This window comes from Fusarium fujikuroi, chromosome FFUJ_chr08, assembly GCF_900079805.1.
Source record: "Fusarium fujikuroi IMI 58289 draft genome, chromosome FFUJ_chr08".
In the NCBI taxonomy this organism is placed as follows: Eukaryota; Fungi; Ascomycota; class Sordariomycetes; order Hypocreales; family Nectriaceae; genus Fusarium; species Fusarium fujikuroi.
This window is the reverse complement of record NC_036629.1, coordinates 1,958,455-1,984,721: the sequence shown is the minus strand read 5'-3', so window position 1 is coordinate 1,984,721 and position 26,267 is coordinate 1,958,455. Positions and strand designations below refer to the sequence as shown.

Below are 26,267 nucleotides of genomic sequence, written 5' to 3'. Positions count from 1 at the left end.
CGCAAATCGAGGCTAGATATTGAAGGGCTGTGTTCAATTGAGACATGACCATAGAAAATTAGCCTGAATAAGGCGATGATCTAGCCGGAGGGCCATGCATGCAAAATGCCGAGTTCCGGACGGCACGTAGAATACGAGATTTGGGGATCGTGACCCTCAAATTCCCCACAAACAGCAAAGACTCAAGGGCGGATTTGTGAGGGATCGGCGAATGAGGCGATCGACATGCGCTCCAGCATTTTCTGGGGACAATCGCAATACAAAAAGGGAGGGTTTCCTCAATGGAAGTTCATCCTTCATCTCAACAACACAACCTCACTACCATTCAATACTACAATTCCTCTCTCAACCTAAACAAATCACCAACCTTTTCTTCAAAACCACCAAAATGAAGTTCTTCACCACTGCTCTTCTCTCCGCTGCCGCCGTCTCTGGCTACGCCGTCTACGAGGTCAGGGACTTCACCGCCAGCTGCATCCCTCACAGCACCTTCTGCGAGTCAGTATTATCCTTCTACTTATCATAAGCAATCTCTAACATAATGTTTCAGCTATGAGTTCAAGGTGATCCAGCCCGGAACCATGGAGACCTGGAAGAACCCCGTCCACTGCTCTGCCCACGTCCAGTCCGCCAACTATCTCCTCCCTGATGTCAAGAACGCCAAGTGCGGCGATGACTCTTCTCGCACCTTCTCCGTCAAGCGCAGCAAGAAGGGCTTGACCTTCACCATCTCTCAGCCCGTCAGCCCCATCAGCGACACTGTTGGAAAGCACTTCATTCCCAACAAGCAGCTCTGGCAGTCCAAGGAGCCCAATGCTGAGATCCAGCGCTACAAGGGCCCCAAGGACTTCAAGCTCAACTACGTTGAGTAATCGGGGATTTGGATCTTGTTAATTTGGGAACCACTTCATTTTCTCTTTGAAAGACGCAGGCGTGTTGATTGTATTTGAACTATATTTTAGACTTGACTATTAGGTATATATCTAAACACACAAAATTTACCTTCTCATTCTCACTACATGGGTTCGATCAACGGATCATCTAAACTTCGTTCAGCCGTTCATTACATATACGTTTTTGACCATTTACAGCGCATGGGAGAGTTCACCAGGATAGATCTTATCCTTGATCGACAAATGTATTTTACGATTATCAGCACCTCATAAAACAAAAGCCGGAGGTGTAGTTGCCACGCGGCCTTCGGGGGCACTCGCGGCACTACCAGGAGTCAACTCCTTCAATAACTTGATCCAATTATTGTTCAATACCTTAATCCATGCTATTCTCAACAATAAGATCCCAGGAACTTTCTTCGGGATGGTTGATGCCGCATACTTCCCACATGGCTAAACCTTGTCATGCCGGGTTCGTGGCATTTTCGGGGTAGGATCCTGTACTTCCGGTGATGCCGAAGCTGATGGTCTGCCGGCGCTTGTCTGTGACACTGTTCAGGCTATTGAGAGTATTGTTGAACTTTGCAGTATCTTGGATGTATTTTATTCATTGTCTTCTTTGCGAGCTATGTGAGCAGATACATGGAAAGAATACCGGCGTAGGTAAGAGACGATCGTTTGTCTTTGTTTTTACATTATCTCAAACCTGGAACGGGGATTCCAGCTACCATGCTCTAACGCTGTAACCTTGTACGTGACTTCAAGGGTCTTCCATGTTGGGTGAGAGATGTAACGAAATTCTTGAGCTCGGCATTGGTGAGATTTAGATATTGGAGTTGCCGACGACAAATATAATGTTATGAAGAGCCAATGATTTGTATACTGAAGATTCAGGATATCTATGATCTATTGTGCCTGAGTAAAATGGGAACTTTTGATTTCGTCTATGGCCACATGGCCCCCTGATTCAGAGCAGCTACCAGCTTCCTCAGGTCACTTCGTTTAGGCGTTTTCGGGGGTTCATTTCACGTCAAGAAAAACCGAGGTCTTAGTTTGAGTGAATCCAGGTCCTTCTCCATAAACATATCAACTTCACTAGTGTGACATTTGCTTCGGCTGAGACCTTAAAGAATAACTTTGTAGCTGATTGTCTAGTTCTTGCGTGATACCACCATCTTCATCACAGCAGTCTCCAGTTCGTCATTCATGCCATCTTTACCACCTCGCTTTATCAGGGCCGGTGAAATGACGAACCTAACCAGCCGCTGAGCCTGGGCTTTTTTATCAGAAGAAAGCCGTTCTGCTCGATCCAAGTTCATAAAGTCACCGTCAAAAACCAACGCTCCCTCGTGATGACTTTTGTATGAATACTTCCACTGCCATCTTGCACCCTGTTGACACAACTTTTTGTCCAACTCAATGGCGCCCTGCAGGATATCATCCAGCTGCTCAGCGATACTGCCACTAGAATTTATTGATAACCCGAGAGTTTCAATGATAAGCAAAGTGATATTGTTCTTCATGCGCCCGAGATAGAGTTTGTTCTGATCCTTCTCATCGTCCCCTCGAGAATTGAGGGCTTCAAAGAATAACTGGGTTGTCTTCCAAGTCCACAACTGGACGTCAAAGAGTCTAGGCGAGCCTAGTTGACTAGCTATTCCCCTGCGTTAGCATCAAGTTCTCAATCTTTTGATACCAGTACATTTACGTGTGAAAAACAACTGGAGGGATCTCACATGAGGAGCGGCGGTCCCACCAGCCCAGTGGAAGTGCCCAAAGACTTCAGTAGCCAGTACCTTCGAAATGAAGGCCTCGACTATTTGCGGACGCCGATCTTCGTCTTGCAGTAGCAGTCGGTAGTCTGAGCTCTCTGGGGTGATCGGCTGGAGGTGCCGCAGATACTTGTGATCCGTTGACGGGCTCTCCAGAGGTACGCTCTCGGGCCATTGCTCGCCGAGATTAGAAATGTTGTACTTTAATTGCTTCACAAAGCCCTTGGCTTCACCGTTGGTCAAGCGGCCAGCTGGCTGGAGTTTGGTCCGAAGATCGTTTAGCACTTCAACTAACTGAATGAGGTGGCTTGACAGGTTTATAAAATTAGATGCTAGAGAGTCAACAACTACGACAGTAAATTCTTGTGCGCACTTTAGTAACCAGATACAGTAATGCAGACACTATGCATTATATCCAGGTAGAGACCGGCTAGTGGCGTTAGGCGGGGACGTTTATTGGAGATTCGATCGTATTCAGGACTTGTATTCAGGAATTAGCTTTCAGTTAAATAAACCTTCGTTGAATGAGTCACAAATGGTTTAGAACACAAAGGGCTAACAAGAGCTAGCTCCAACGGGCGATGCCGTCGGGACTCGGCTAAACCGCAAATCCGGGTCAAGGTTATAATATAAGTCTTGTTGCAAGCTGTCCTTGACTCTTGATCATTTTCCTACATCCGACCACATCACGATGAGTATCTCTGAAACGTATAGTGTCCGGGTTTCAAGGTTTGTTTTATTTCTTCCAACATCCTTTTCGCTTTCAGTTGCCTGAGACATACTGACGCGCTATAGCGGCCTCCATGAGGTGAATGGTATGCATGTTGCGCATAACTTAGACAAGAATCTAGTTTTGACCCCTACCGATGTCGGGGCTCTGAGCTTTTGTCTGCAATGCAAAGCAAATGAAACATCTCTCATTCTCAAGGACGACTCCATGTCAGACTTTTTATCTGTCATCGGTCCAAGCGGCCGAGGGCCATATGAGTTGCAGACTTCGCCTGAAACTAGCCCGTTTGGCATTGGTTCAATGATCTATCATGACTTTTCGGTGAAGGTTCTTGGTGATGGGACTAGGAGCCATGCTCTGGGAATTGCCGGCGAGGACATAAATGATGGACACTGGATGGCGTGGAGAGACCCAGAAGGCAATGGCGACTGGTCAGTATATTGGGTGACGCCTCTACCCTTCAACATGGATGATTTGCCAGGAGCTGTCGCTATCGAGTTACTTCTCGATAACAAAGCCTAAACTTGCAGGGGGTTCGACTCTATTCCCATTGCTTCCTCCACCGAAACGGGGGAATAAATACTCTTAGCTTATTTGTTTAATTTTATGAAATCCGTTCTTGCGTTGAAGTATTTCACATATCTAAGGTGAATAAAAAGATTATGATGGCGAGGCAAAACGGGCGACACGAGCCGTGAACTGGCTTTAAAGTCCTAATAGTCACTCAACTATGCAATTATGATTCTATCATGTCCTTGATTTACGAATGTATTTATTGTAAACCCCCAATACTATCACAGTCCAAGTCCCATAGCACCGTGGATAAATCAACTTGCTTCAGTCGCACAAATCGCCATAGTGGCACTCTGCAGCAGCTCCTTGGCTGAGATACGTGCTCTTTCGGTAGCCCATCTCTATCACCCAGTCACAGCGTTGGGTTCGGTATGTTCAACCGTCTTCAAAGATACACTTTCGCTTGAGTTGCTGACGGGGACACTAAACGACAGCGAGTCTGCCTTTCGGGGCCGTACAACGACATTTTTGAATGATATCCTCTGTCTCGTAGCTTCATCTCCATCGTCGCTGAGGCCATCATACGAAATTCTGGCAATACCTAGTTCATCAAGGATCTCGTCGAGAGATGTCGTCTCGCTGGCCAAGATGGCAGTCAGTGCATTAACCATCTCGATGTCAACGTGAGGTCGGCTGCTACTTTCCGGATCCTGCATGATCCATATTGCGAGCTTTCTGGGCAATACTGAGCCGAAACAGACTTCCTGTGATACGAGATCCATGGGAACATAGATCGTGAGTCTCCCATCAGGTTCTGCAATATGTGCCTTAGATATCTGACTCTCTGATACAAAGGTCTCGCCATTCTGTTGTAGAATGAAGAAGGTATTTATCCTCCATACTTGTACACATTCAATCTCGCATAGATGCTTGTGCAAGGCTTTGATCCTAGAGCGACAGTACGGGCTATCGAAACTCGCCGCAACCCTGAAGATATTAATGGTTTTTTTTTCTATCGTGAGTATCGAGGGGCTTACCGAGTAATATAGCGGGCCATGGCTTTCAAGTTTCGCTTCTTAAAGGGTATTGGAGCTGCAGGTGCTTTGAAGAGACCTCTCTCTGTAGCAACGACCGTCACGTCCTCTCGGACACATCTAGACAAATAGCGACTTTCAAGTTTTAGCCATTCAAAGAAAGGCTTTAGGCGATAGACAAATAGCGACTTTCAAGTTTTAGCCATTCAAAGAAAGGCTTTAGGCGATAGAATTCCTGAAGGTTGAAGTCAAGGAGACTGATATGTTTTTCGAAAATGATCCTCAAATTGTCATTATCTCCGATGGCAAAGTCTTTTTCTGCAGATCTCAGGGAGATCCCCTCATCGGGATCTCTGACAGGGAATATTTCGGCATTTCTGACAGGTTGCGGATCCAGGAACACTGGCTCGCGTCGTAGGAAGTCATTCAAGATGAAAATGGCCTCTTTCATCTGCTGTGGCTCGCACTTAGGAGACTTGATCAAGCGGTCGTAAAGTATTCGTAGCGATAATGACTGAATGCCAAGCTTTTGAACGAAGAAACCACGAAGTGATTCATATGTATCGTCCAGGGTTCCCATACCGCACAGGTCCGTGTTGCTAGACCATAGGACTTCAGTAGAGGTGTGCCAGCCTATATATTGGCCGTCGGAGATGAAGATAAGCGGTGAGCTCTCAAATAAAGTCCTACTTTGTCATCAGAGTCACAGGTAGAATTGTGTTGTGACAGAATAATACATACCTAATATCATGAGATGAAGGAATCTTCGTGTTCATGAAGTCGTATATCTGGAGAATCCCTGCAGGATCCTCGTCATTTCTGATGCGCAACTCATTCAACTCTGCGACCAAATGTTCAAGTTGAGCATTCTGTATGCCAAGAGTTTCAAAAAAAAGGTTCTGTAGGGCGCTTTTAACTTCAATGTTCGAGCCTTGTAGGTTGTAACAGGACTTGAGACAGCGCATCGTGACCATGTCTGGTGGTGCGTCCCATATACAAGACGAAGAGCTCGTCCACTCAAGTTCTTCTCCATTCAAGTAGGCCACACCGGACTCATTGAAGAAGTTTCTAGCACAATGTTAGTGTAAACCAAGTTCGACAAGATAGAACAGTTTACCTGAGCTTCTCTCTGTCAGCAGTCCTTAATCCGGAAGCAGTGAACTTGGTATATATGGAAGCGTATAAATCCAGAACCTTTTGGAGTTGGCGACTGGGATTCTTTGGAGGATCTGAGCGACGGATTGAACGCAAGATCTCAAGACGAAAGTCGAGATTATCTTCCTTACCAATGAGAAGATTCTCAGATAGAAAGTTCCACTGTGTGCCGATGCCTCCAGTATCGTCTTGAATGTATCTCAGAAAAGGGAACTGTTCGGGTTGTTCCATGTAGGACTCAACTATATCGGTGAGAGCTTTGAGGGGAAGCCAAGTATCTTGAAGCTTAATCGTGAATTCAACCACGCAAAGGTTGCTTGCAGACAGTTGTCGAATCTCGGACATGATGGTAGACTCGCTTGATAACTCCACCTCACTTTTAGACAGAAGATATTCAAGCAGGTCCAGAAGCTTGTCTGGACTTTGACTTATGATATGAAGGAAATCAGACGATAGTTTTCCTGTCTCCTCTGACTCTAAGCAGATGTCTTCCCTTAAGCCGACGTAGTCGCAAAGCCACCTTTTCCAACTTATGCGTGAAGAGTTGCCCTGAGTAGGCACGTTGCTCAAAGTATCAGGATGTAAGAACAAGCAAGGAGAAGAGGAGTTCACAGGCCCCAGAAGGCTTTCAGCACTGAACGGGTGATCCTTGCCTGGTAGGTAAATTGTCTTGACGTTATATTGTGGCCTTTCAAAAGTTGAGTCTGTTGTTAGAACCTTAACTTCTTTGTAGTCATACCGCGTCCAGTCGCTGGCTTCATGCGTGAGGTAGAGATATTGTAGATAGTCGTTGACAAGTTTAAGCGGGAGAGTCTCCGATGCGATCAGGCTTTCGCGAACTGACTCCCTGGCAATGTTGAGGGAGGGCTCAGCAACCCCAAGGTATTTGAATAAAGCATACCGATCTGGATGTTGAGTAGCGGGCGGTGCTACCATCCTCAAATATTTGGTGTCCGGGATGGAATTGTCTCCCGCACGTGGAAAATAGACCGCGCCAGATAGCATAGACGTCCATGTCCCATCTCTCAGAGGCACAATTGCAAGGGACTTAACCCTCGAAGCATTTAATGTTGACGTTTCCGAGAACTGGAGAAGAAATCGTGCCATTCGTGCATGCCACTCCTCAGTAGTGTATTTCCGATGCATCTTAGGACTCTTCAACCTCATATTATACTCCAGGTGTCCCCAGAAAATCTCATCCTGCATGGTCTTTGCACCGTGCTCCTTAAAGATCTCCACCACGCGAGGAGGATAGTCTGTTGACAAGAGCATGTCGTTTGCAAAAGGTTCTAGCAGCGGTTGCCCGTTCTCGTCTTTCAAATGGTCAGGTAGAATTGTTATCTCATCCATGCATCGCAATGCCGACTGATTATACACCTGCACCAAAAGGTTTTTCTGGGCCATGAACCGGATTTCTAGGCTGAGGGGTGTCTTGTGAGTAATGTGAGGGAGGAATAATGGCCATTCATAACGAAGACTGGCACGAGTGAGAAACATGGTAATGGCTTGCAAGAAAGCCGCTGCGATCCAAATGCGAATTTCTTGATTTTTCTTTGAGTTCGGCTTAAGCTTTTGATGATTGTCGAACTCAAGGTCGGCGTCTATCAAAAACTGTGGCATATGCTTAGTATCCAGTCCCAAAATACATTACAGAGGCGAGATATTCTCACGTTATATTTTGATTTGCTGATGGGCAAGATGTTGAATATCCCCTTTTCTTTTGTGTCGATTAATGGTTTGCCACTCTCGGTCAGTGGGAACGCTAATTTGACATTTCGTCGACCCCAAGCTCCCCGCTCCGTCACACAGAACACTTGACCTTCTCCCTCCTCTTCATCGTGATTACCGATTGTCGTTCTGAGTAGTTCGCGGTTGTCTTTCATCGAATGCTTGCAGAATCGCTTGGATTGACGGAGCTCACCGCCCTTGCGGTAGAACTCAACAGTTATGCGCCGAAGGGCTCTAAGAAACAGTAGGCTTTCGGCGGTTAAGCTTTCAAATTGTGCTAGAATAACGCTCTTTAGGCGTTCCAGATGGTCTTCGGTGCCATAGTCGTGAAAATAGACAACCATGCGCGTTAGTGAATCGGGTATTGGGGCAGGTGGCGAGACCCAAATTGGTTTTATTTTACCCTGACTCGATGAGAGACGCAAGTCAAAGGAGAAGTTGCCTGACTGAAGATAAATCTTGGCTGTAGACCTTAAGACCGAGCTGAGACCATCTTCGCCAGGGCTTTCATCCTCAGTGCTGGAAGGCAGACAAATTTGTTGTAGATCTCTGCTTGTAAGACCGTCGTCGTTGAACTCAACTTCAATATGACTAGAGTGAATTTTGAAAGACACGTATGGATATTCTTTGTGCTTTTTAGCTTTCGTGAAATTCTTCGCGTCGATATATAGAAGCAGCTCGCGCAAGAACTTTCTGCCACTCTCATATACGTTTTCGTCCAGCCTAGTATAGAGTTAGTATTAGGTGGCTAGGTCACTGATTGAGATCGTACTTGTATTCGCCAGTGAGCTCCCGAATAACCCTCTCTGCCTCTTCCTGGCTGGTCATGATGAGTACCTGATAAGAAGAACCGTGATAATCCCTGTTGTATGGATATTCTTTGACTGAATCGATATTTCAATAGAAAAGAGCGCAAATTAAAAGATGAAGAAAGTTGCTGTCGCTATGAGTGGTTTGCTTGGGAAGGTTCTTTTCAACGAGCGTCAATATGCATGTTGGTCACGACATCCTTGTCTGTTATCTTCTGTCACACCATGCTGTTTATTTTGCTGGCGCTTCGCCAGAAAGTGGTGGCCATGCTCGTTCCAGCGCAAATCTTGGAGCTTGTTTGTTGAGCATCAAAGACCCTCATGCCTTCTCTATAAGTGACGAAGATGATAAACAATTACCGGGGGTTTTTTTTTATCTAAAATCTATTCAAGTTCTACTCATTTCTATCATCATCGGAAGGTCAAATTTAGTTTTGTGCTTAGTAATTCCAGTTATTCGTGTTCATGAAGCCGCGCGCTTAGTAGACACCCTTGATTCGACGATTCGACAAATGCTGAGCAGCTGAACTGCAGACGATATTTATTCAATATTCATATTTAGACCCTTTTGAACTCGCGTTCATCAAACGCCGTTCGATTCGTCGAACTTTCCAAGCGGCTGCACCTTTTTGACAACCCTTGCAGGAGATCCCACAGCCACGCTCCAAGCGGGTATATCACGCGTCACGATTGATCCGGCGCCTATTGTACATCCCTCCCCAATCGTCACGCCAGGCAGAATAGTAACACCGCCCCCAATCCAGCAGTCATCGCCAATATTGATAGGGTACGCATACTCGATGCAGGCCCTTCGACTTGCGACCTCCGTTTCATGTGTCGCCGTCGAGATCATAACGTTTGGACCAATCATAACCCTATCGCCAATCGTAACAATGGCCGAATCCAAGACGGTCAGGTTGAAGTTGGCGTAGAATCTCTTTCCGACTGACATGTTGGGGCCATAGTCGACTCTGAAAGGTGGCTCGATAAAGACTTCGTCATCCTCCACATGCCCGAGGAATGATTTCAGCATTTCAGCTCGTCTTTTTGTGATGTTCTCGATGTTAAAGTCATCGCCTTCGGGGAACCAGGTGTTGTATTCGTTCATGGCCTTTCGAGCTGCGAGACGAGCATTTGTGAGCTTGGGGATAAGTGAATCGTATCTGCAATAGGTGTTAGCAAGTCTTAAGCGTCTCAAATGAACTAGATGTCTCGACTGACAGCATGCCTGAGATCATTCTCTCATATTGTTCACAGTGGGGAACATTTGCCAGCCTGGATGCTTTCTCCAACTCGGCCTGGTTCTTCTCTTGCGCCGCCATATTATGTACAGTATCGCTGACAAATAGATAAATATGAGGTTATAGAACAGAAGTCCGTTGTATCATATGATTCATCGTGAAACAATTGTAGAGGTTCATGTCGCCTTTTATTCATATCCGTCACTTACCAGGTAATTCTCCCCAAAAATGAAGCTATTCCGTAAATAGAAGTACTCCCAACCGCCAAGTCCGATTATATCCCCGATGCCGACTCCGACTAACACAGTGGACCACTAGTGGAACGTCGGCCCGTCAAAAGAAGAGGTATGCATGTTGGGAGCGAAGAAGCTCGGAACAAGTCTAGAAAGAAATTCTCATCGATAAGAAGCAAGGGAAAGAAAGCGGCGAACTTACGAATTCCATCCAGGGAACGTTTGACCAGCCCCGAGGATTCGTTCTTCTCTCATTCCAGACTTTCGTCAATAACTCGGTCATGGCAGGATGCTGGAAGCCTGTGGAGTGCTTGATTTCGTTGATGCACCAGCTTGCGTAATGTATCTGATGCGGCGAGCATGTGTCGGCTCCAGCGAGAAATAGAGGAAACAAGAGACGTTTGTAAAATACGCTGTCTCTCGGTATCGTAGCACAGACATCAAGAACAGCAGAGACAGAAGCTTTTATCTGAGGGTCGTCGCATGAGATTGCGAAGGCGTCGGGAAATCTCATCACGCGGAGCAAGCATGCATGTTTGTATGCCTCGGCAAGGTGTCGCCATTCCTGGTGGTTGGTGGGATACACAGCTTGATCGGGATCCCAGCCGCGAAAGAACTTCTCAGCTCCATCGAGTAGTTGCTCAAACTGTTCGACCGGCAGGTCTCCAGCTAGGTAAGCTTTGCCTGCCTCCAGTACCTGGCCAATCTTGAAGAACATGGCTGGTGGACAGCCAACTAACGTGTGAAGGCTTAAACTTCCGTGATCTCTGACGCATTCTCGTACTTCAGTGGAGTAGGACAGCTTTTCGGCACCGCTAAACCCTCGCAACATATCCAACCTCCATCTATTAGTACCGATTGTAAGCACCACCGGGGATTAGACTTACCACGACAAAGCTGAGACAAGAAACATGGATGTTCCCGAACGCTTGGGTGAGGTATCGAGGCAAGCGATTCGTTTGCAGAGGAACGATACACCTGTCAAGTGAGCTCCATGTGTTGAGACGCCCGATTCACAGACCTATCACGATGTCAGCAGCTTCTTGGTATAGAATGTAAGGAAGCTATGCCATACGTCATGTAGAACGAGAAGCAATACCATAGCCAGAACATGCTCCTCTTCGGTGGGCGTCAATCGTGAGATATCTTCCTTGTGCAGCAGAGAAGCAAGAGATCGTATTGCTGATAGTCTATACCCAAGAGATAACGTGACGAGTCTCTGATTGTTCGCGTGTCCAGTATTATACATATGACATGCCGATAACCCGAGTAGCGCATGCAGAATGCCTTGATGCTGGTAAGCAAGGGGCAAGACATATTCTCGGAATGGGTTATCCAATCCCGGTACATGGATGATGAAATGCTCGCTTAGCGTTCCGTCGACTTAGATATCTGTTAATAAATGGGTATCCCGGTGCTTCAAGAGTCTTACAGTAGTCAATGATATGTTGATTCGTCGCAATATCGTTCTCTAGGTCATGTTGTGCGGAGGGCGAGATAGTAAATGACACAGCGTCTGGCGATAGTGAAAGGGTCGCTGATGTTTGTGGCGATGTCAAGGTCAACGCTGACGTCTCAGAGACAGGGCATTCCGGCGAAAGCGAAGCCGACAGTCTTGTAGTGATGAGCTCAGAGAGCATTGACGACTCTGGAGACTGGCTTAAGATCACTGGCTGTGAAGGCGACGTATCAATGCTATCTGAGGTCGCATGTTGCGAGCTTGACTGATTGGGAGCAATCGTCAATGTCTCTTGGAATTGAAACCGCGGAGGATATCCTTCACAATGAAGACCTTTGGTGCGACATCTATCGCATATAGGACGTTTCCGATCGCACTTTCGACACTTCTTGCGACATGTTCCGCATGCTGGGTCTGGAGCAAGATTCTCGTTAAAATTATTTAAGGTAATGAGAGAGAATTAGTGCTCACCTTTGCGACGGGCAGTTGGGCGATTTGAGGATGAATTATCACTACCTGTCATTATTGCTGCGTGTACTACCAAATTCAGTAATAAAAGACGATGGTGGAGCGGAAGAAAAGATAATCGAGAGGATGAGAGTCGGTATCGGAGTTGTTGATTTCTTAGTGGGGTCATCCTCAATCTTTTAGGTCATGCACGCCGCTGTCATCCGAGCCGATTTATAAGGCACTACAGAACCCGCACTCGGAGAAGTGGGACAACCTTCCAAGTACTGAAGTCAATACATACAAGTCATTATTTTTCCTAATATTCATCGTCTAAAAGTCCGAAGGACCTTTCTCAAGCTCTGGTCGGAGCAGGTATATCGGATCTGTCTGTTCTACATAACCGCACGCCGGGTCGCTCATAGAATAGCCCATAAACGCCTGTAGATCCTGGTCGAATTTCATTGCTATTTCTCTAGGAACAGCCAGAAACTGATTTTCTTCCTGTCTTAAAAATCCACGAATGGAAAAGGTAGCAAAGACTAAGCGGTACTGGTCTTTGGTGGAATTGGTACCTCCACCATGATACGCTGAAGCAAGCATGATGAACGCATCGCCCTTATCCATCTCAGCAAAGATGCAGTCTTCAACACGCGGGGGACCTCGTTCTGAGCCCCTGTAGTTCGTCAGCCAGGTCGAAATTATGAGAGGCCGAAGAATTGTACTGACCATAGATGACTCCCTTGGATAAACTGCGTGCCTCCATTCTCCTTCGTGACCTTTGACCCAGCAACAAATAAGCCAACAGCAGACTCACGATTGGCATCACGCTCATCATGCCACTTATCAATACCAGCATGGATGTTGTGACTGATATAGTCGTCACGGTGAAGTGGCTGCGCCTTGCCTCCAGGTCCGATTCTCATAGCAGTACAAGAATGCAAGTAAGGTTTCGAAACCGACTCCTTCCGTTCAGGACCCCACCAGAACCAACTTCGCGTAGTGAGGAAATGATCGACGACTTGCTGATAGACCGGGTTCATGACCTGGGTCCGGGCGTATGTAGGGCTGAGAGCAAGGAGGCTTGGCGCCCGTTGCGTCTCCTCTTAAGCTCACATGTTAATTCAGTCGCACTAGTACTTATGGTAAAGAGGACTTACTAGGGAAGAAGTTGCCCGACCATTCAACATCGGAGTCCAAACGTGCTCGGCACTCATCATATGCCTTATCGACATCTGCCTCAGATATCAGTCCCTTGACAAAAACACCCCCATCACGCTTGAGGAGCGCAATGATGTCTTGGATGGGGGCATCTGCAGAGACTCTCTGCACTTCGGGGCCGTACTTTTCCAAAAAGGACATGGTGGATAAGAAACATGCAACGTAAGCAACTCGGTGCTTAAAATACTCGCTAAGAATAGCTATTGGGCTATCTGGCAAAGTGAAGGGGAGGGAGAAAGTTCTGGGACCTGAGAAATGATTGTTCGAGAATGAGTGGAACTCTTCAAAGCGGAGACTCCGACAAGTGGAGGAGCTGGGAGTATTTCCTGTTCTGGTAAGACCGAAAGATACCCCATTCGGAAATAACATGACAAACAGTCGAATCCGACTCCGAGTAATCCTCCTTGAGTACTTCTCCAATTTCACATTGTATGCCCACCTATGGAGTTCACTATATAGACTCGAGGCCAGTTACTTAGGAGACAACATAATGTAAACTAAACCTACTATTGGCCAATCATTAGCTATGGATTGTTACGTACCTTTACTTCGAAATGCTATACAGAGCTATATATAGGTTAAGTCCGTGTTTATGGTCACCATACAGGCATACATTCATCAATGTCTAGAAAAGCTTTTTCCAATCAGCTCAAACTTATAGACAACAATTCATATCATCATGTTGTCGTGACCAATGCACTGTTGGTATATAGAGGAGATATTGCGTCCAGACGAAATCACAAGGTCATTTAGCTCCCTACAGCTGTCATTTAAAAGCGGCCATATCATCTTTTACGAGATAAAATACAAACCCGTGCGAAAAAAAATACATTAATTTAAGATTTCACAAAACGTATTTTTTTTCTGTATTGGTCATTTCGTTAGCAAGGAAATTTACAAAAACTTAGAAACTCCTTTCCATATAAGGACAAGACTCCAGTAAATCTAGCATAGCTTAATCAGCCTTAAATTATTTGAGCATTCTAATTTAAATGCGCGTAATTCTCTTGCTCAGCAAGGACTGGCTGTATTCTTCCAATACCATTGCGCTGACATCTCAAACGGCGTCATAACACAATTTGAAGCTATTCCCGGAATCTCTCACAACGCCCGCGCCGATCCCGTGCGAGTCCGAGAAACGTCCGCCCAGGACATTATGCCTTCCATAATCTCCCCTTTTATCATTCGCTGTGATCCTCGCGATTGATTGTTTAATATTTCCAATCCGAGACTACCTCATAAATCCGACAGAAGCGAACATCCTCATCCTAATCGAGTAACCCTCTCTCCCGCTTCCCTCGCTATCTCCGCTCGCGCTTAATCACCAGCCGCGAAACCTTATTATAAATCACCAAATGCCGCTAGTGGCTGGAAGGTCAAAGCGGACTAAACCGATCTTGATGAAGATCACCAGAATTAGCAACGGGCATTCGGGTAGCGATGGGCATTTCTGGCGCGAGTGTTGCACTTGTGTAGGTTGAGACGGTAGACAACGTTGTCTCCGTGATAATGCCGCCCGTGGTTTCACTTGTTGTGTTCCGTGGAGTTAGGCCACGGAACGCCGAGATTCTTCATGCGGGCAGCCTCAACGTCTTTTGTGAGGTACGAAACGGGTATGACATCGCCGCATCGTCATCGACTATAAGAGTCTCAGTCCGTCCTAGTAATCGATCAGAACAACAACCTTCCAAACCAATTGCACCTGAAAAATTATCACTCTTCGACTATTACCCACAATGGCATTTGACTCTTCTCTCAACGGTAACACTTCGCGCCGGCTGTTACTCAAAGGCGGCACTGTCCTTGTCCACGACGCCAATGACAACGTCCAAGCTCTGGAAAGAGACATCCTCATCGAAAATAACCGAATCTCCAAGATAGCCGAGAATATTAGCGACATCACTGACGCTGAGGTGGTTGATTGCACCGACAAGATCATCTCACCTGGCTTCATCGACACGCACCATCATCTTTGGCAGACCCAGCTCAAGGGACGACATGCAAATGAACTACTTCTCGATTACATGGCTTCCGGCAATCTCCAATCTTCAAACTATACGAGAAGTGATATCTACTGGGGGCAACTTGGAGGTTCTCTCGAAGCAATCAATGCAGGCACCACCACTGTCGTTGATCATTCACACGTCAACGTCTTTGCTGGAGCTGGTAAGTCACATGGTCTCTCAATCTCCTAGCATACCTAAGCTAAGCGCCACCACTTTCAGCCCCAACTGCCATCTCAGCCGTTGTTTCCTCTGGTCTGCGCTGTGTCTATGGCTACTGCCCAACTGCTCGCGTTGCATCATGGTCACCTTTTGCAATGAACCCTGATATGCTTGCACCGTGGGTCATGGACGAGATCCAGGAGCTAGGCAAGAAGGCTCCCTTTGGCGACGGACGCGTTGCTATGGGCCTGGCTTTTGATCTCTGGTTTCTACCAGAACAAGTCGTCAAAGACCTATTCGACCGTGCCCGTGAAGCTGGTATCGAGTTGGCGACAACTCATGCTGTTAGTAACCCACAGATGGGATCTTATGATCTCGTTCAGCAGATCAAGAGCCTTGGCTTGTTAGACAATCGTATGCTCTTCAGCCATCTCAACGGATATGCCGTCGAGAGCGTCAAGGACCTTGCCGATGCTGGAGCACATATTAGCAGCACTCCCTCCACTGAAATGCAAATGGCCCTCGGAGATCCCGTGTGCTTGAACGATGACCTTCCCCAGGCTCAAGCCCAGTCTAGTCTAGGCATCGACTGTCACAGTAACCAGGCCTCTAGCATAGTATACGAGATGAGACTGGGCTTGCAGGGCTCGAGGGCCAAGCATAACCAGAGACTGATCGACCAAGATCTAGCCCCCCGCAAGATCTCCAAGACTGTACAGGATGTGTTCAATCTAGGGACAATTCAGGGTGCCAGGGCGATTGGGAGAGAGAGTCAACTTGGCAGTATTGCTGAAGGCAAACTGGCCGACTTGGTGATTTTTGACGCCAACACTCCCGAACTAATCTGTGCTGCTGAGCAAGACCCCATCGCAGCCGTTGTCTTGCACAGCAGTATCGGAAACGTCGACACAGTCATCGTCGATGGAATTATTCGAAAGCGTCAAGGCAAGCTTGTTGGTGTGACCGTGGAGGAAAGCATGGCGGATGTTACCGATAAGCGCTCTTTGGAGTGGGCGGATGTTGCTAAAGCGATGAGAAAGTCTCGAGCTGAGATTCTCCAGCGAGAAGCAGAGAAGCAGAACCTGGATGATGTTAAGAAGGGAGTGATTAGCAGCTTCAATATTGACTTGTCAAAGCTGAGGGATTGAATGATCAGACCATTCAGACATGTAGAACACCATTAAATAGAGTAGTTTAAAAAGTATCAAGACATTACTTGATCATAAATGGAGCGCAGGAAATAATAGTATCGGAATATGAACTATACTTGGTGTACAAAGTCGAAGTGGGAACCATTGCGGCTCCGAAAGACCTCGCGTCTTAATATCCGCGTTATAGTTCGTCCTGTTAGTCAAGATCTCTTAGTGCGATCTTCTATCACGGTTCATGTACGACCATCACGATATCCGAGATTGCATCTTTTAATCCACCGAAAGAAGTGCCTTACGAGGGGAACCCGCTCCGTCGTACGTCGGTGTTACCAGAGTGCTGGTTCTCTCCCGCTGGCGCCGGAATCGAGCGGCTCCGGCCATAGTTCCGCCGATCGCGACCGCCTCTCATGGATACCGAACCGACTACAGTAACCAGAAAATTTCTCTTAGTAGATTAATTCAGGGCTGAAAATTCAGTATATGCCATGTCACAGGTGCCTCAGCTTTGGTGCATCTTGAGAAGCCTGATATTTGGCAATGCCTGCCAGTAGAAAGGCTCTGACAAGGGGGACAACATGGCCTGGGAATAGCACATGTTTAGCTCGTTCAACATAAATTAATCAATGAAAAAAAACTTTTAGTTAAATCCGTGTTAGTATCAGAGGGTTTCTTATAGTGAGGTAATGCTGAGGAATATTGCGGGTTTCTCCGGACTTCATTCTGGGGTAACTTTGCTTTTTCTGAGTAACCACAAACTCTCTCCACGATGTGATAACGCAGGTAATTTCTCGTTTCCCCGAACGCCACATTCAATTTTCATCTCATCTCACCAATAAACCGCCTGATGAGGCCTGTCGTACTAATACCCATGCATCAGCGTCAAGCAGCCACAATTCACCGGTCGAGCGGAGCCGCATCTTAGCGCACGATTTACAACAGGGGCCATCACATCCTTTAGTCCAGAGACAGGGGTTTGTTACGGAACCATCTTTCTCACTGTGAATGATCTATGTTATTCAGTGCATTAATATCGTGTACGTCTAATTATTTCTAGAAGTCAAAAGAGAGTTTGAGCGTCGGGTATATAGTGTGCCGCTGTGATCTAACCGTGAGGGGTATCCGTGAAGACAATCCAAATCTAAAATACTAATTCAGAAAAGGCTCATCGAGAAATGTTGAGCTATTCAGCGGGAAATGGCAGTGGTTCCCGCTTCAAGTGCCGGGTAGAACTTGACTCGCTCTCAAGATCATCGTAATCAGTACGATCTCGATTCTCCTTAACAACCTCGATCTGTGTAGTCTTGAAAGTTCTGGAAACCTGAATGCCGTCTTCCTTCCTCTGAGGCAACTCGATATCATTGCCACCAGCTTCAATGAAAGTCTGATTGTTGCCCGGAAAGACGGAGCCCATCTTCTTTCCAGTGGTTGTCTTTCCGCTCTTTTGACCGGAGCGAGATCGTGAATCGGAGTAGTCGTAGCCATTGGGATTGCTGGCCTTAACGACCTTGGTGATGAGTTCGGCCATGTTCATCTCGATGTGAAGCTTGACAAGGTATGTCAGGGGATGGAATTGAAGGTAGACGATATCATTGGGAAGAGACATCATTGCGATCAGCAGGACCTTGTTCTGTCAGTAGAGTAGAGTGACACTGATATGCAGTTGACTTACATCCATTGTCATCGAGACAGCAATCATGAACAAATTGACACGGTATAGTCGAGTATACTTGGTGAGGCCATTGGCGATAAGGCGAGATCGAACGAGGTAGATGAAGTAAAAGTTCAAGCCAGCATCGACGATCAAGAAGATACATTTCTCAACTCTATCCCAGACGGCGTTGACAGCAATCCATTTGGCACTGATCTGTAATCGCGCAGGGATCCAGACACAGAAAACACTGATATTGATGGCTAGAAGAACGAGGAACACAATGAGTTTGAGCTTCCATGCGTTGTGCCGGTTGACCATGAGGATCGAGATTCGATTGATGATAATCTGTAGTAGAGATTGGATCTGAATGGCCCAAAGAAGGACTTGAGGTACGTTAGATTTAGACCAAGTGAGACCGGCTCCGACGACGGATACATACCAATGACGAAGAAGACTGGGAAGCCCGGTGGGATGTATTGTCGAAGATACAACCATGTAATGGCACTCATAATCACACTGCTCGTCCATTCCATCCATACCAGGACAAGATAAATATTCGTCCTCGTCCCTCTTTTCCACGATTTAATCGTCTGCTTCGCAGCTTTCGTGCCCGCAAAAATCGACACGCCGAGGGAGAACCCCCAAGCGATACTCGCAATGTTCATATCATTGGTACTAGGCTTATGAAACTCATAGTGATCCGACAACAAAAGGCCACCCATCTTAGCGGGTTAACGAACAAGGAATGTCGATGTAAAGAAGAACAAGAATGCAGGGACTTTTAGACGAGAATTCCTTGGTGCCTATATTTGAAGGAAAAGGTGCAGACACTAGCTCGACTCAGGGGCCACGAGGAGGCGTTGCATCCGTTAGAGCGCACTCTTGCGTCTGAGCCTGGTCCTGGATGCCTGGATGCTGCGCTTATGCACCGGGATACGGACCGCTGAAGATCCTTTGTGTGGGAAGTTGCAGCCCAGTTGTCCGGACCCCCTGATGCTCAATCTCTTTTGGGAGTGTTATGACTACAAGGTACCCCGCGATGTGTGATGTTGGTTACAGGCGTGCATGTCCCCGGGTCAATGAAGTTGAATCAGGCCACTTGAGGATTTCCTCATGGTCTATGAGTTTACCTTCTGATTAACGTATACATCGACATATCGCCTTCATTCCCATCTTTTCCATCTTTTGTCAATGGCAGATTTGATCATTTGGTTCAATCACTAATCCGTATCTAAAAGTCATTCCCAATCATCACTATTGGCAATCCTGCATACAAGACCCTGGACGAGTATTTGCTTTTGCGGCTCCGCATCTCAGCGTCCATCAACACCCAAAAGCCTGGAACAGAATCCCAAGAACTTAGCCTTGATTAACTTGCACTAGGCAAAAGGGGCTTATCTAGCAGCAATTCGTAAAACGTGGTGTTGGGATGATTAGAGACGGGACGAACTGATCCCGGACAGAAGGTAATACCTAGATAGTTCGTGGCTCAAGCCTCATCGCGTGGTGTTGTCAAAATACCATGTGCTTACCCTGGTCAATGCTGAGGGTTCGGCTCCGCGGTGGATACGGGCCTCAGCCCTGAGAGTGAGACGCGAGTCAATCTATCGAAGCTTATTTTTTGCATTGTCTGGGTTGTTACAGATGTCGCTCGGGAGAAAACTGGAATATTTGCGATACGAGATGTAGATCCCAATGTTATTTCCCTAGCCTGCGGCTCAGATAAAGTGTTTTGGGTTGGTGTTTTTGCGGCTCAGTCAACACTTGAATGAAGCCAATCGGAAGATTTGGACAACACCCGGATGCCATGTAGTTTAATATTCCAAAATTGGCAAGCCTGACTGAATCATCAAATTTTTAAAAATGATAGTGCTTACGTTGGGTAAAGTATCGCACACAATGTACCTCATCACTATGACGCGATGCAGTTGGCGTCTGAACCCAAGAACCAAGACGTGATGCCCAATTCCTTCATATGCATCATTCATACAATTGAATTGTTTCAAATCATGCACAATCACGTTCAATTTCTCTAATGGACACTCGATATGAGAAGTCGGTGACAAAGCTTTATCATTCAGATACTAGATATCGCTGCATAATCCGTAACGCCTTAGTTACCCTTAACACGCTGGTCAGGGCTGCCATCCTTCTTCAGGCCACCGTGCTCAGTGGGCTTGTAGTCACCACCGCTGCTGTCGGAGCTTCCAAGGCCCTCGCCGGAGCCGGAAGTCTTTCCACCCTGCTCGCCGGCCTTGTGGGGGTCGACCTTGCCGTGGGCGAACTCGCCGGTGCCGACACGACCGTCAGGCTGACCGTCCTTGCGGAGGCCGTCGTGCTCTGTAAGTTGTTAGATATTGCGGTGTGGAGGAGAGTGCGAGGGGAGATGTACCAGTGGGCTTGTAGTCAGACATGATGAAGTAGTTGTTGGTGGTGTTGAAGGGTTGTGAAGTTGAGTTGCTTGTGATTGTTGATGAGATTGATTGTTTGATGATGAATTGGAAGCACAATTGGGAGATTTGTCCTTCTTTTTATAAACATCGATCCTCTCACATCCATCTAGCAAACACTGAGACATACGAACTTATTGACGTCATGGATCGAATAGATCGGGCTGTTTGTTCTCTGTTCTTCACCGTAAGTATGGTCGTAGATGTCATTGACTTTGCTTTGTTCAATTGCTAACGCAATGTCGCACAAGAAATTCACGGTCAGATATTGGTGATCGCCTAATGCTCACCCCGCATTCAGACTAGATGATGATGCGGTGCAACTAACAACAGTAGCAGCCAAACCCGGGGTATGGGTCAATTTACAAAGCAATTATCGTTTCAATTGATCAAAATGAAGTATCAGCTTGTCATTGATGAGAGAATCAAGTTAGACAGTCTCATTCACGACAGTAAGGGAGATGTTTGCATGGATCTACTAGTCCCAAAGCACTGTCGTTAGATCTCACAAACAAACTTATGATGGCATAGACTATTTAGAGTAGCGTTTCTGATTGGCCAGATCGAGCTGTCCCTGAAGTAGCCGCTCACACAGCCCTATCGTAACCCAGACTCTGGCGATCGCCATGCACCATGACACTTGTATGTCCGGCGCATCTCCTCCGGGTGGCTGACGTTCACCGTTAGCCCGCTTAGATTTATGCAAGCACTACAGCGCAAAGTCTATTCATTGGCGGCAACGGATTAACTCCGTGCAAGCTGTTTTGGGCCATTACTCGTGTGCACATGCTTGGTTCAAGGAGGCGCTGTGATCATGCCATTGTCGTCACATATTTCTCCATCTACCCGGGATAGTGAGATAAGCATGCAAACGCAAGTAGTTTGAGGCCAAACGACAATGGTTTACGCAGGCTTGAAGCATAAGTATCGTTTGGTGTTAATTACCCCAAAATTAGGGCTGGTCTCCAGAAGAATAAGGTCTACTGTCATTGAAATCTTGGGGAAAGCCCATTGACCGCAATCAAGTGACAATTGCAAATAACAACAGCCTCGACCTCTGACCACAAAGGCCACGTGCGTTTGAACTGTCTTTTTATTATGGCCGAAAATAGTCTGATGTTTTTAAGTGTATGTATGAACCTCATCCTGTGATATAATAAGCATCACTACTGATGAGTTATCTTCAACGTTAGCTGCTGCACATTCTAAAATGCACGGCCATACTACGACATGAAATCAATTCTGCCTACAGAACATCTTCCCGTTCTTCACAAGCTTCTCCGTGGACTCAGTGACACACAATTGTGTGCCAATCTCAGCGATTCCTGACAAGGTGAGAATCATTCGAATAGTCTCACTCGACTTCTCGATTATCCCGATATTGCGGTTGAAGCTTGGCATTTTGATTGAGCCAATGACGCAAGGTGGATAATTGTTAAGCGCTGTGAGAAAAGATGTTGAACTCATCAGCCAATGGGGCATCATAGCTCAAATGATCCCTGTCAGCTGAAAACCGGTTCAGAGCCCCTCGCTCAAGAATCTGACTGTCGCATTTCAATAGATTATGGGTATCTCACAGTATCATGGACCCTTTATCGATAGCGACAGGTTGCGCCACTCTCATTTCAACCATAGGGTCGCTCTCACTGTCCATCAACTCCTTTGTTCGAACTTGTCGCGAGTCTCGGGGTGATCTGGACAGGGTGGCCCGTGAGCTGCTCTCTCTACAAACAGTCCTTGAACTTATCCATGAAGACGTGACTGATGAGAGCAAGGCCTTTCCTACGACTCTCGAACACCATGTCTCGGGTATCATCATGAATTGTAATTCCGTGGTCGTAGAGCTACAAGAGTGTATCACGAAATATAGCGTCGATAGTCGACTCAAAACCAAGGCTGGTTGGGCCATCAATGGACAAGGAGATGTCGCAAAATTGCGTTCGAACCTTGAGGCTCACAAGGCGGCATTGGAGTTAGCTCTGGATATGTTGTCGCTGTAAGTAAACTTGCAATCACTCCAGACAAGTTGACCAACAAATGTAGGCACATTACCAAAGAGATCAAAAACGACACATCGGAGATTCGGAATGAGACATCAGCGATAAAGGATGATACGGCGCAAATTCTGGAAGAAATACTTCGCCTTCAGAAACGATTACCGAAGCAAGGAGGGAACGACTATATCCTTCAAACCTTTCTTGAGGAGATGACGACATATACTGAGAAGGCCTTGGACGGCGCATCTATCGACGAAGGGGATTCTAGCACAAAAGCGGCGTCTTTTGTCCTTGAGACAGATGAAGGGAGCCAGAGGCCATCCGATCCCGCTTATCTCTCTGATTGGGAGTTGGATTCTGCAGCAAGTGACCCAGCATCATACAAATTAAAGAAGAGAAGATGGGAAAAACAACAGCATGAGGAAAGGTTGGCTGAAGCAAAACTGAAAGATGCCCAACGATCGCTCCAGTCTCCACAGCAACAACCGATCGCTTTCCGTCATTCAGGTCACTGGGAACCGTCCGAGGAAGATGATGACCTAGGTCCAGTACCGCCTAAGGATGCTAACATTGAAGAATGGAAGAGGTCTTCGGTTGAGAGTGAGAATGAATGGTGGGAGAAAAAGAACAAAGAACGGCAAGATCGCAAAAGCCAGCTATATTCGGGTGGAGATCATCATTTGATCACCTCAGCCCATCTTACATCTTCACGAGAACATTCACAAGGAACGACTGAAACACATGATTCGCATGGTGCGAGAGTTCCTGGGAAGAAGAAATCTCAGAGCAGCCCAGCAGAAGCCAGTGACGTCGCCCGGAAACGATATTTTAAACCAGATCCTGCAAATCATGACAGTGATAATGAGTACTCTCACGATTACGAGAAAGAAGAATCTGAGGTAGCCAACTATCTCTCAAGAAAAGCAACAAAGGCAGAACGCATTCCTCTCTCCGCATCTGCCGTGGTGTCATCAACACCAGACTTCCACTACTTAGAGGTCGAAACCTTCCATGGCAGATTATTGATCAACTGGCCCATGCCAACGTCAGTCACGGATCTCTTGTCTGAAGATTACTACATCGAGTCCTCCTGTAATAGCTTCACGGCGTTGACGTGTTTAGCACAGGATTTTCGTTTTCAGAAGGATACTCTACGACCCAGGCGGTTCCTGAAGCCCAGAGACATCAAACTTGTCTTCTACATCCCCGTGACTACTGAAACTACTTCTTCTTGTTTTAAGCGCCAGTGGGAATTCATCACTACTGCAGTCACTGGATTGACACGGCGTCTAGAACTGGGTGGTGATGTCCCGCCGCCATGGCACAACATCATCATCGTCGTCGAGGGACCCCCACGATGGGACGGAATTGATCCTGAGATTGAGATTATCCTCACAGAACTTGGTATACTTTATAAGACAGAAAGCCTAGTAAGCAAAGTCGATGGCGTTCCACTGGATCCGCCTTATCATAAAGATCATTGCAAGGTCTCTGGCAAAATGATACATGGGACGATACACGAGGTTCGTTCAATACCTGAAGGAAAACCACACTCGCCTTGTTCTAACGTCTTGATAGTATACAGTACAGCCAACAATCCGCCCCCAACACGCCTGTACCAAGAATATCATGGGTACTGAACCGCTCCAGGTGATTGCAGTGGCTCCGCAATTGTCTCTAACAGACTGGGCATCTCATAAACCAGCCCTTTCAGCCAACTGGGCAGCAGCTGTTTGTGAGGTCTTGAGGCCAGAGTTCATAATGTCTTTGCCAGAACGTCAGATCAGAGCGATACCGTCCCCTGGGGAGTTTCTCAAGGGCGTCTGGACCTGTGAAACACGGTTCAGGATGTCAAAACACAAGCAAATCAACCAATGCGTCTTAACCTCTCCAGATCAGTTCCAAGCGGATCGTAAGAAGATGGTCACACAGGCAGAAGGAGCTCGAGGGTTTGCCAGAAGGCTCTTTGGAAAGTCTTGAATCCATAGTCGGTCTCACCCGTCGATGGCCTGCAAACCTCTCTCCATCGACACGCTGATTGTTGATGAATAAAACAGCTTTATTAGGCTAGGTAGCTACAAGAACACATGGGGACGAAATAGATCTCGCTAGCTTTAAAAAGACCGCTCAGTCACCATCATTAATTGCGAAAAGCAAGGCTTTTTCAATTACGGCCGTGATTCTCTTTTCAAGTGTGAACAGATTCGCATTAGCCACCAGAGCTAACTGAGGTAATCCGTACCCTCACTTCTTGATCTAACCCGAGGCTATAATGCTCATGATGACCAAACGGTCCCTTTGGTACTATGCGCACCATGTGAATTGCGGGGTACGGATGGATAATCCTGTTTCCTATGCTAAAGGCGGGGTTAATTTGCCTAGACTGACAAAAGTACACGCACAATGACGAGATAATGGCCAACTTAGTCTTCCCACATAGGCTTAGCATGAGTATAAGTATCGCCAACCATTCGCAAATATCATTGTTCTCATCAAGTACGGCAACTTCTCCAGAAACCCAACTAATAAATATTTCAACGCCTCACCAGAGCTCCTACAATGTCTGAGCAAAAACAACCCACCCAGACCTCGAAGGACCCAAGCTCCAGCGTCGGCCACAACCCCTCGACTTGTTATGAAGTCACCAAAGATGGAGGCTCCCCCTCTAATCGTAAAGCCAGTTACGGTATCGGAAGTGAGTCTTCCCGCTTATCCTGAGTCTACTTCATAATAACATGGTTCAAGTGGATGCCAACAGTATTGAGGAAGCAAATGCGACTATTGATGCCTATATGGGATATAATCCAGTTGGGAAGGAATTAGGCAGGAATTAGTAGTAACTAGGGTACACTTACTAAGTTTGCTTAATAAAAAGAGTATAGGAATAACTAATTAGCTATCTAACTTCACAGCTATATTTCAACTGTAGAGTTAGCAGATGTCGCGAGACCTTCGATCCCCAGCAGTACAGAGACTCATTCGCATATAGAGTGTAAGTTTGCTTGACTACCTAAGCCTATTGTCAGGTTATACCGGTATCTGTGCACCAAACCCGCTGCCAAGACGTAGGCCTAAGTCAGACCTTCGCCAGAGCTACTGGGTGAGATGGACTTCCATTCGATGGATGGAATACACGTAATGTGGCGGTATACCGGGGCGGCTTGGTAGACACAGTGAAACTTGCACTTCCCAGCACTCTGTTCAGATATTCGGGATAGGAGACTTCGTTGGGCGGAATGGAATGGGCTTGATGGGGATGTTGATGGAAGGAGAGACGAGATCTCTGACCGCCGAGGGCATTTTGCAAGGGCAATATCGTCAGCCACGCATTTGACCAAGTTAGCAAAGTGGCTTGGCTAGTAGTATTTAAGCTTGTTCACAGATATTGCAGATGTTTTGTGCGACTAGTATTGACCTACAAGAGCTGAGAAGTGCTGAAAGAGGACTGGTTTCTGGTAAATCGAACTGGAGGGAGGGCCCAAAGATTGGGCAATATGGGCTCAATTCCCACTTTTGGTACCACAATTCCACAACTCCAAAAATAGCTGGGCATTGAGACTCAAAAAGGTCTCTCAACCCCCGTTGTTCGCCTTTCGGTCTTGTCTACCCAGTAGGTAG

General features: G+C 46.7%; 11 protein-coding genes; 4 read left to right on the top strand and 7 right to left on the bottom strand.

Moving 5' to 3' along the window:
- Window positions 1-388: 388 nt before the first annotated feature.
- Window positions 389-872, top strand: FFUJ_12444 (uncharacterized protein; the record flags this gene model as incomplete). XM_023582051.1 has 2 exons in its annotated part: window positions 389-498; window positions 551-872. 2 exons carry the CDS (start codon window positions 389-391, stop codon window positions 870-872), a joined length of 432 nt encoding a protein of 143 aa, XP_023434644.1.
- A 1,172-nt stretch (window positions 873-2,044) lies between these two features.
- Window positions 2,045-2,840, bottom strand: FFUJ_12443 (uncharacterized protein; the record flags this gene model as incomplete). XM_023582049.1 has 2 exons in its annotated part: window positions 2,045-2,547; window positions 2,690-2,840. 2 exons carry the CDS (start codon window positions 2,838-2,840, stop codon window positions 2,045-2,047), a joined length of 654 nt encoding a protein of 217 aa, XP_023434643.1.
- A 516-nt stretch (window positions 2,841-3,356) lies between these two features.
- On the top strand, window positions 3,357-3,917 carry FFUJ_12442 (uncharacterized protein; the record flags this gene model as incomplete). XM_023582048.1 has 2 exons in its annotated part: window positions 3,357-3,394; window positions 3,461-3,917. The coding sequence occupies 2 exons, from the start codon at window positions 3,357-3,359 to the stop codon at window positions 3,915-3,917; spliced, it is 495 nt and encodes a 164-aa protein (XP_023434642.1).
- A 395-nt stretch (window positions 3,918-4,312) lies between these two features.
- Window positions 4,313-8,653, bottom strand: FFUJ_12441 (uncharacterized protein; the record flags this gene model as incomplete). XM_023582047.1 has 7 exons in its annotated part: window positions 4,313-4,895; window positions 4,946-5,077; window positions 5,122-5,628; window positions 5,684-6,010; window positions 6,060-7,708; window positions 7,768-8,548; window positions 8,598-8,653. The coding sequence occupies 7 exons, from the start codon at window positions 8,651-8,653 to the stop codon at window positions 4,313-4,315; spliced, it is 4,035 nt and encodes a 1,344-aa protein (XP_023434641.1).
- A 564-nt stretch (window positions 8,654-9,217) lies between these two features.
- On the bottom strand, window positions 9,218-9,956 carry FFUJ_12440 (galactoside O-acetyltransferase family protein; the record flags this gene model as incomplete). XM_023582046.1 has 2 exons in its annotated part: window positions 9,218-9,797; window positions 9,856-9,956. 2 exons carry the CDS (start codon window positions 9,954-9,956, stop codon window positions 9,218-9,220), a joined length of 681 nt encoding a protein of 226 aa, XP_023434640.1.
- Window positions 9,957-10,208: 252 nt separating this feature from the next.
- On the bottom strand, window positions 10,209-12,090 carry FFUJ_12439 (uncharacterized protein; the record flags this gene model as incomplete). XM_023582045.1 has 6 exons in its annotated part: window positions 10,209-10,256; window positions 10,311-10,947; window positions 10,996-11,129; window positions 11,184-11,491; window positions 11,541-11,981; window positions 12,039-12,090. The coding sequence occupies 6 exons, from the start codon at window positions 12,088-12,090 to the stop codon at window positions 10,209-10,211; spliced, it is 1,620 nt and encodes a 539-aa protein (XP_023434639.1).
- A 257-nt stretch (window positions 12,091-12,347) lies between these two features.
- Window positions 12,348-13,376, bottom strand: FFUJ_12438 (uncharacterized protein; the record flags this gene model as incomplete). XM_023582044.1 has 3 exons in its annotated part: window positions 12,348-12,690; window positions 12,744-13,119; window positions 13,175-13,376. 3 exons carry the CDS (start codon window positions 13,374-13,376, stop codon window positions 12,348-12,350), a joined length of 921 nt encoding a protein of 306 aa, XP_023434638.1.
- Window positions 13,377-14,971: 1,595 nt separating this feature from the next.
- Window positions 14,972-16,548, top strand: FFUJ_12437 (related to cytosine deaminase and related metal-dependent hydrolases; the record flags this gene model as incomplete). XM_023582043.1 has 2 exons in its annotated part: window positions 14,972-15,401; window positions 15,461-16,548. The coding sequence occupies 2 exons, from the start codon at window positions 14,972-14,974 to the stop codon at window positions 16,546-16,548; spliced, it is 1,518 nt and encodes a 505-aa protein (XP_023434637.1).
- A 1,183-nt stretch (window positions 16,549-17,731) lies between these two features.
- FFUJ_12436 (uncharacterized protein) lies at window positions 17,732-18,924 on the bottom strand (the record flags this gene model as incomplete). XM_023582042.1 has 3 exons in its annotated part: window positions 17,732-18,172; window positions 18,221-18,585; window positions 18,642-18,924. 3 exons carry the CDS (start codon window positions 18,922-18,924, stop codon window positions 17,732-17,734), a joined length of 1,089 nt encoding a protein of 362 aa, XP_023434636.1.
- A 1,391-nt stretch (window positions 18,925-20,315) lies between these two features.
- FFUJ_12435 (uncharacterized protein) lies at window positions 20,316-20,616 on the bottom strand (the record flags this gene model as incomplete). XM_023582041.1 has 2 exons in its annotated part: window positions 20,316-20,542; window positions 20,595-20,616. The coding sequence occupies 2 exons, from the start codon at window positions 20,614-20,616 to the stop codon at window positions 20,316-20,318; spliced, it is 249 nt and encodes an 82-aa protein (XP_023434635.1).
- Window positions 20,617-22,235: 1,619 nt separating this feature from the next.
- On the top strand, window positions 22,236-24,629 carry FFUJ_12434 (uncharacterized protein; the record flags this gene model as incomplete). XM_023582040.1 has 3 exons in its annotated part: window positions 22,236-22,648; window positions 22,696-24,172; window positions 24,228-24,629. The coding sequence occupies 3 exons, from the start codon at window positions 22,236-22,238 to the stop codon at window positions 24,627-24,629; spliced, it is 2,292 nt and encodes a 763-aa protein (XP_023434634.1).
- Window positions 24,630-26,267: the final 1,638 nt, after the last annotated feature.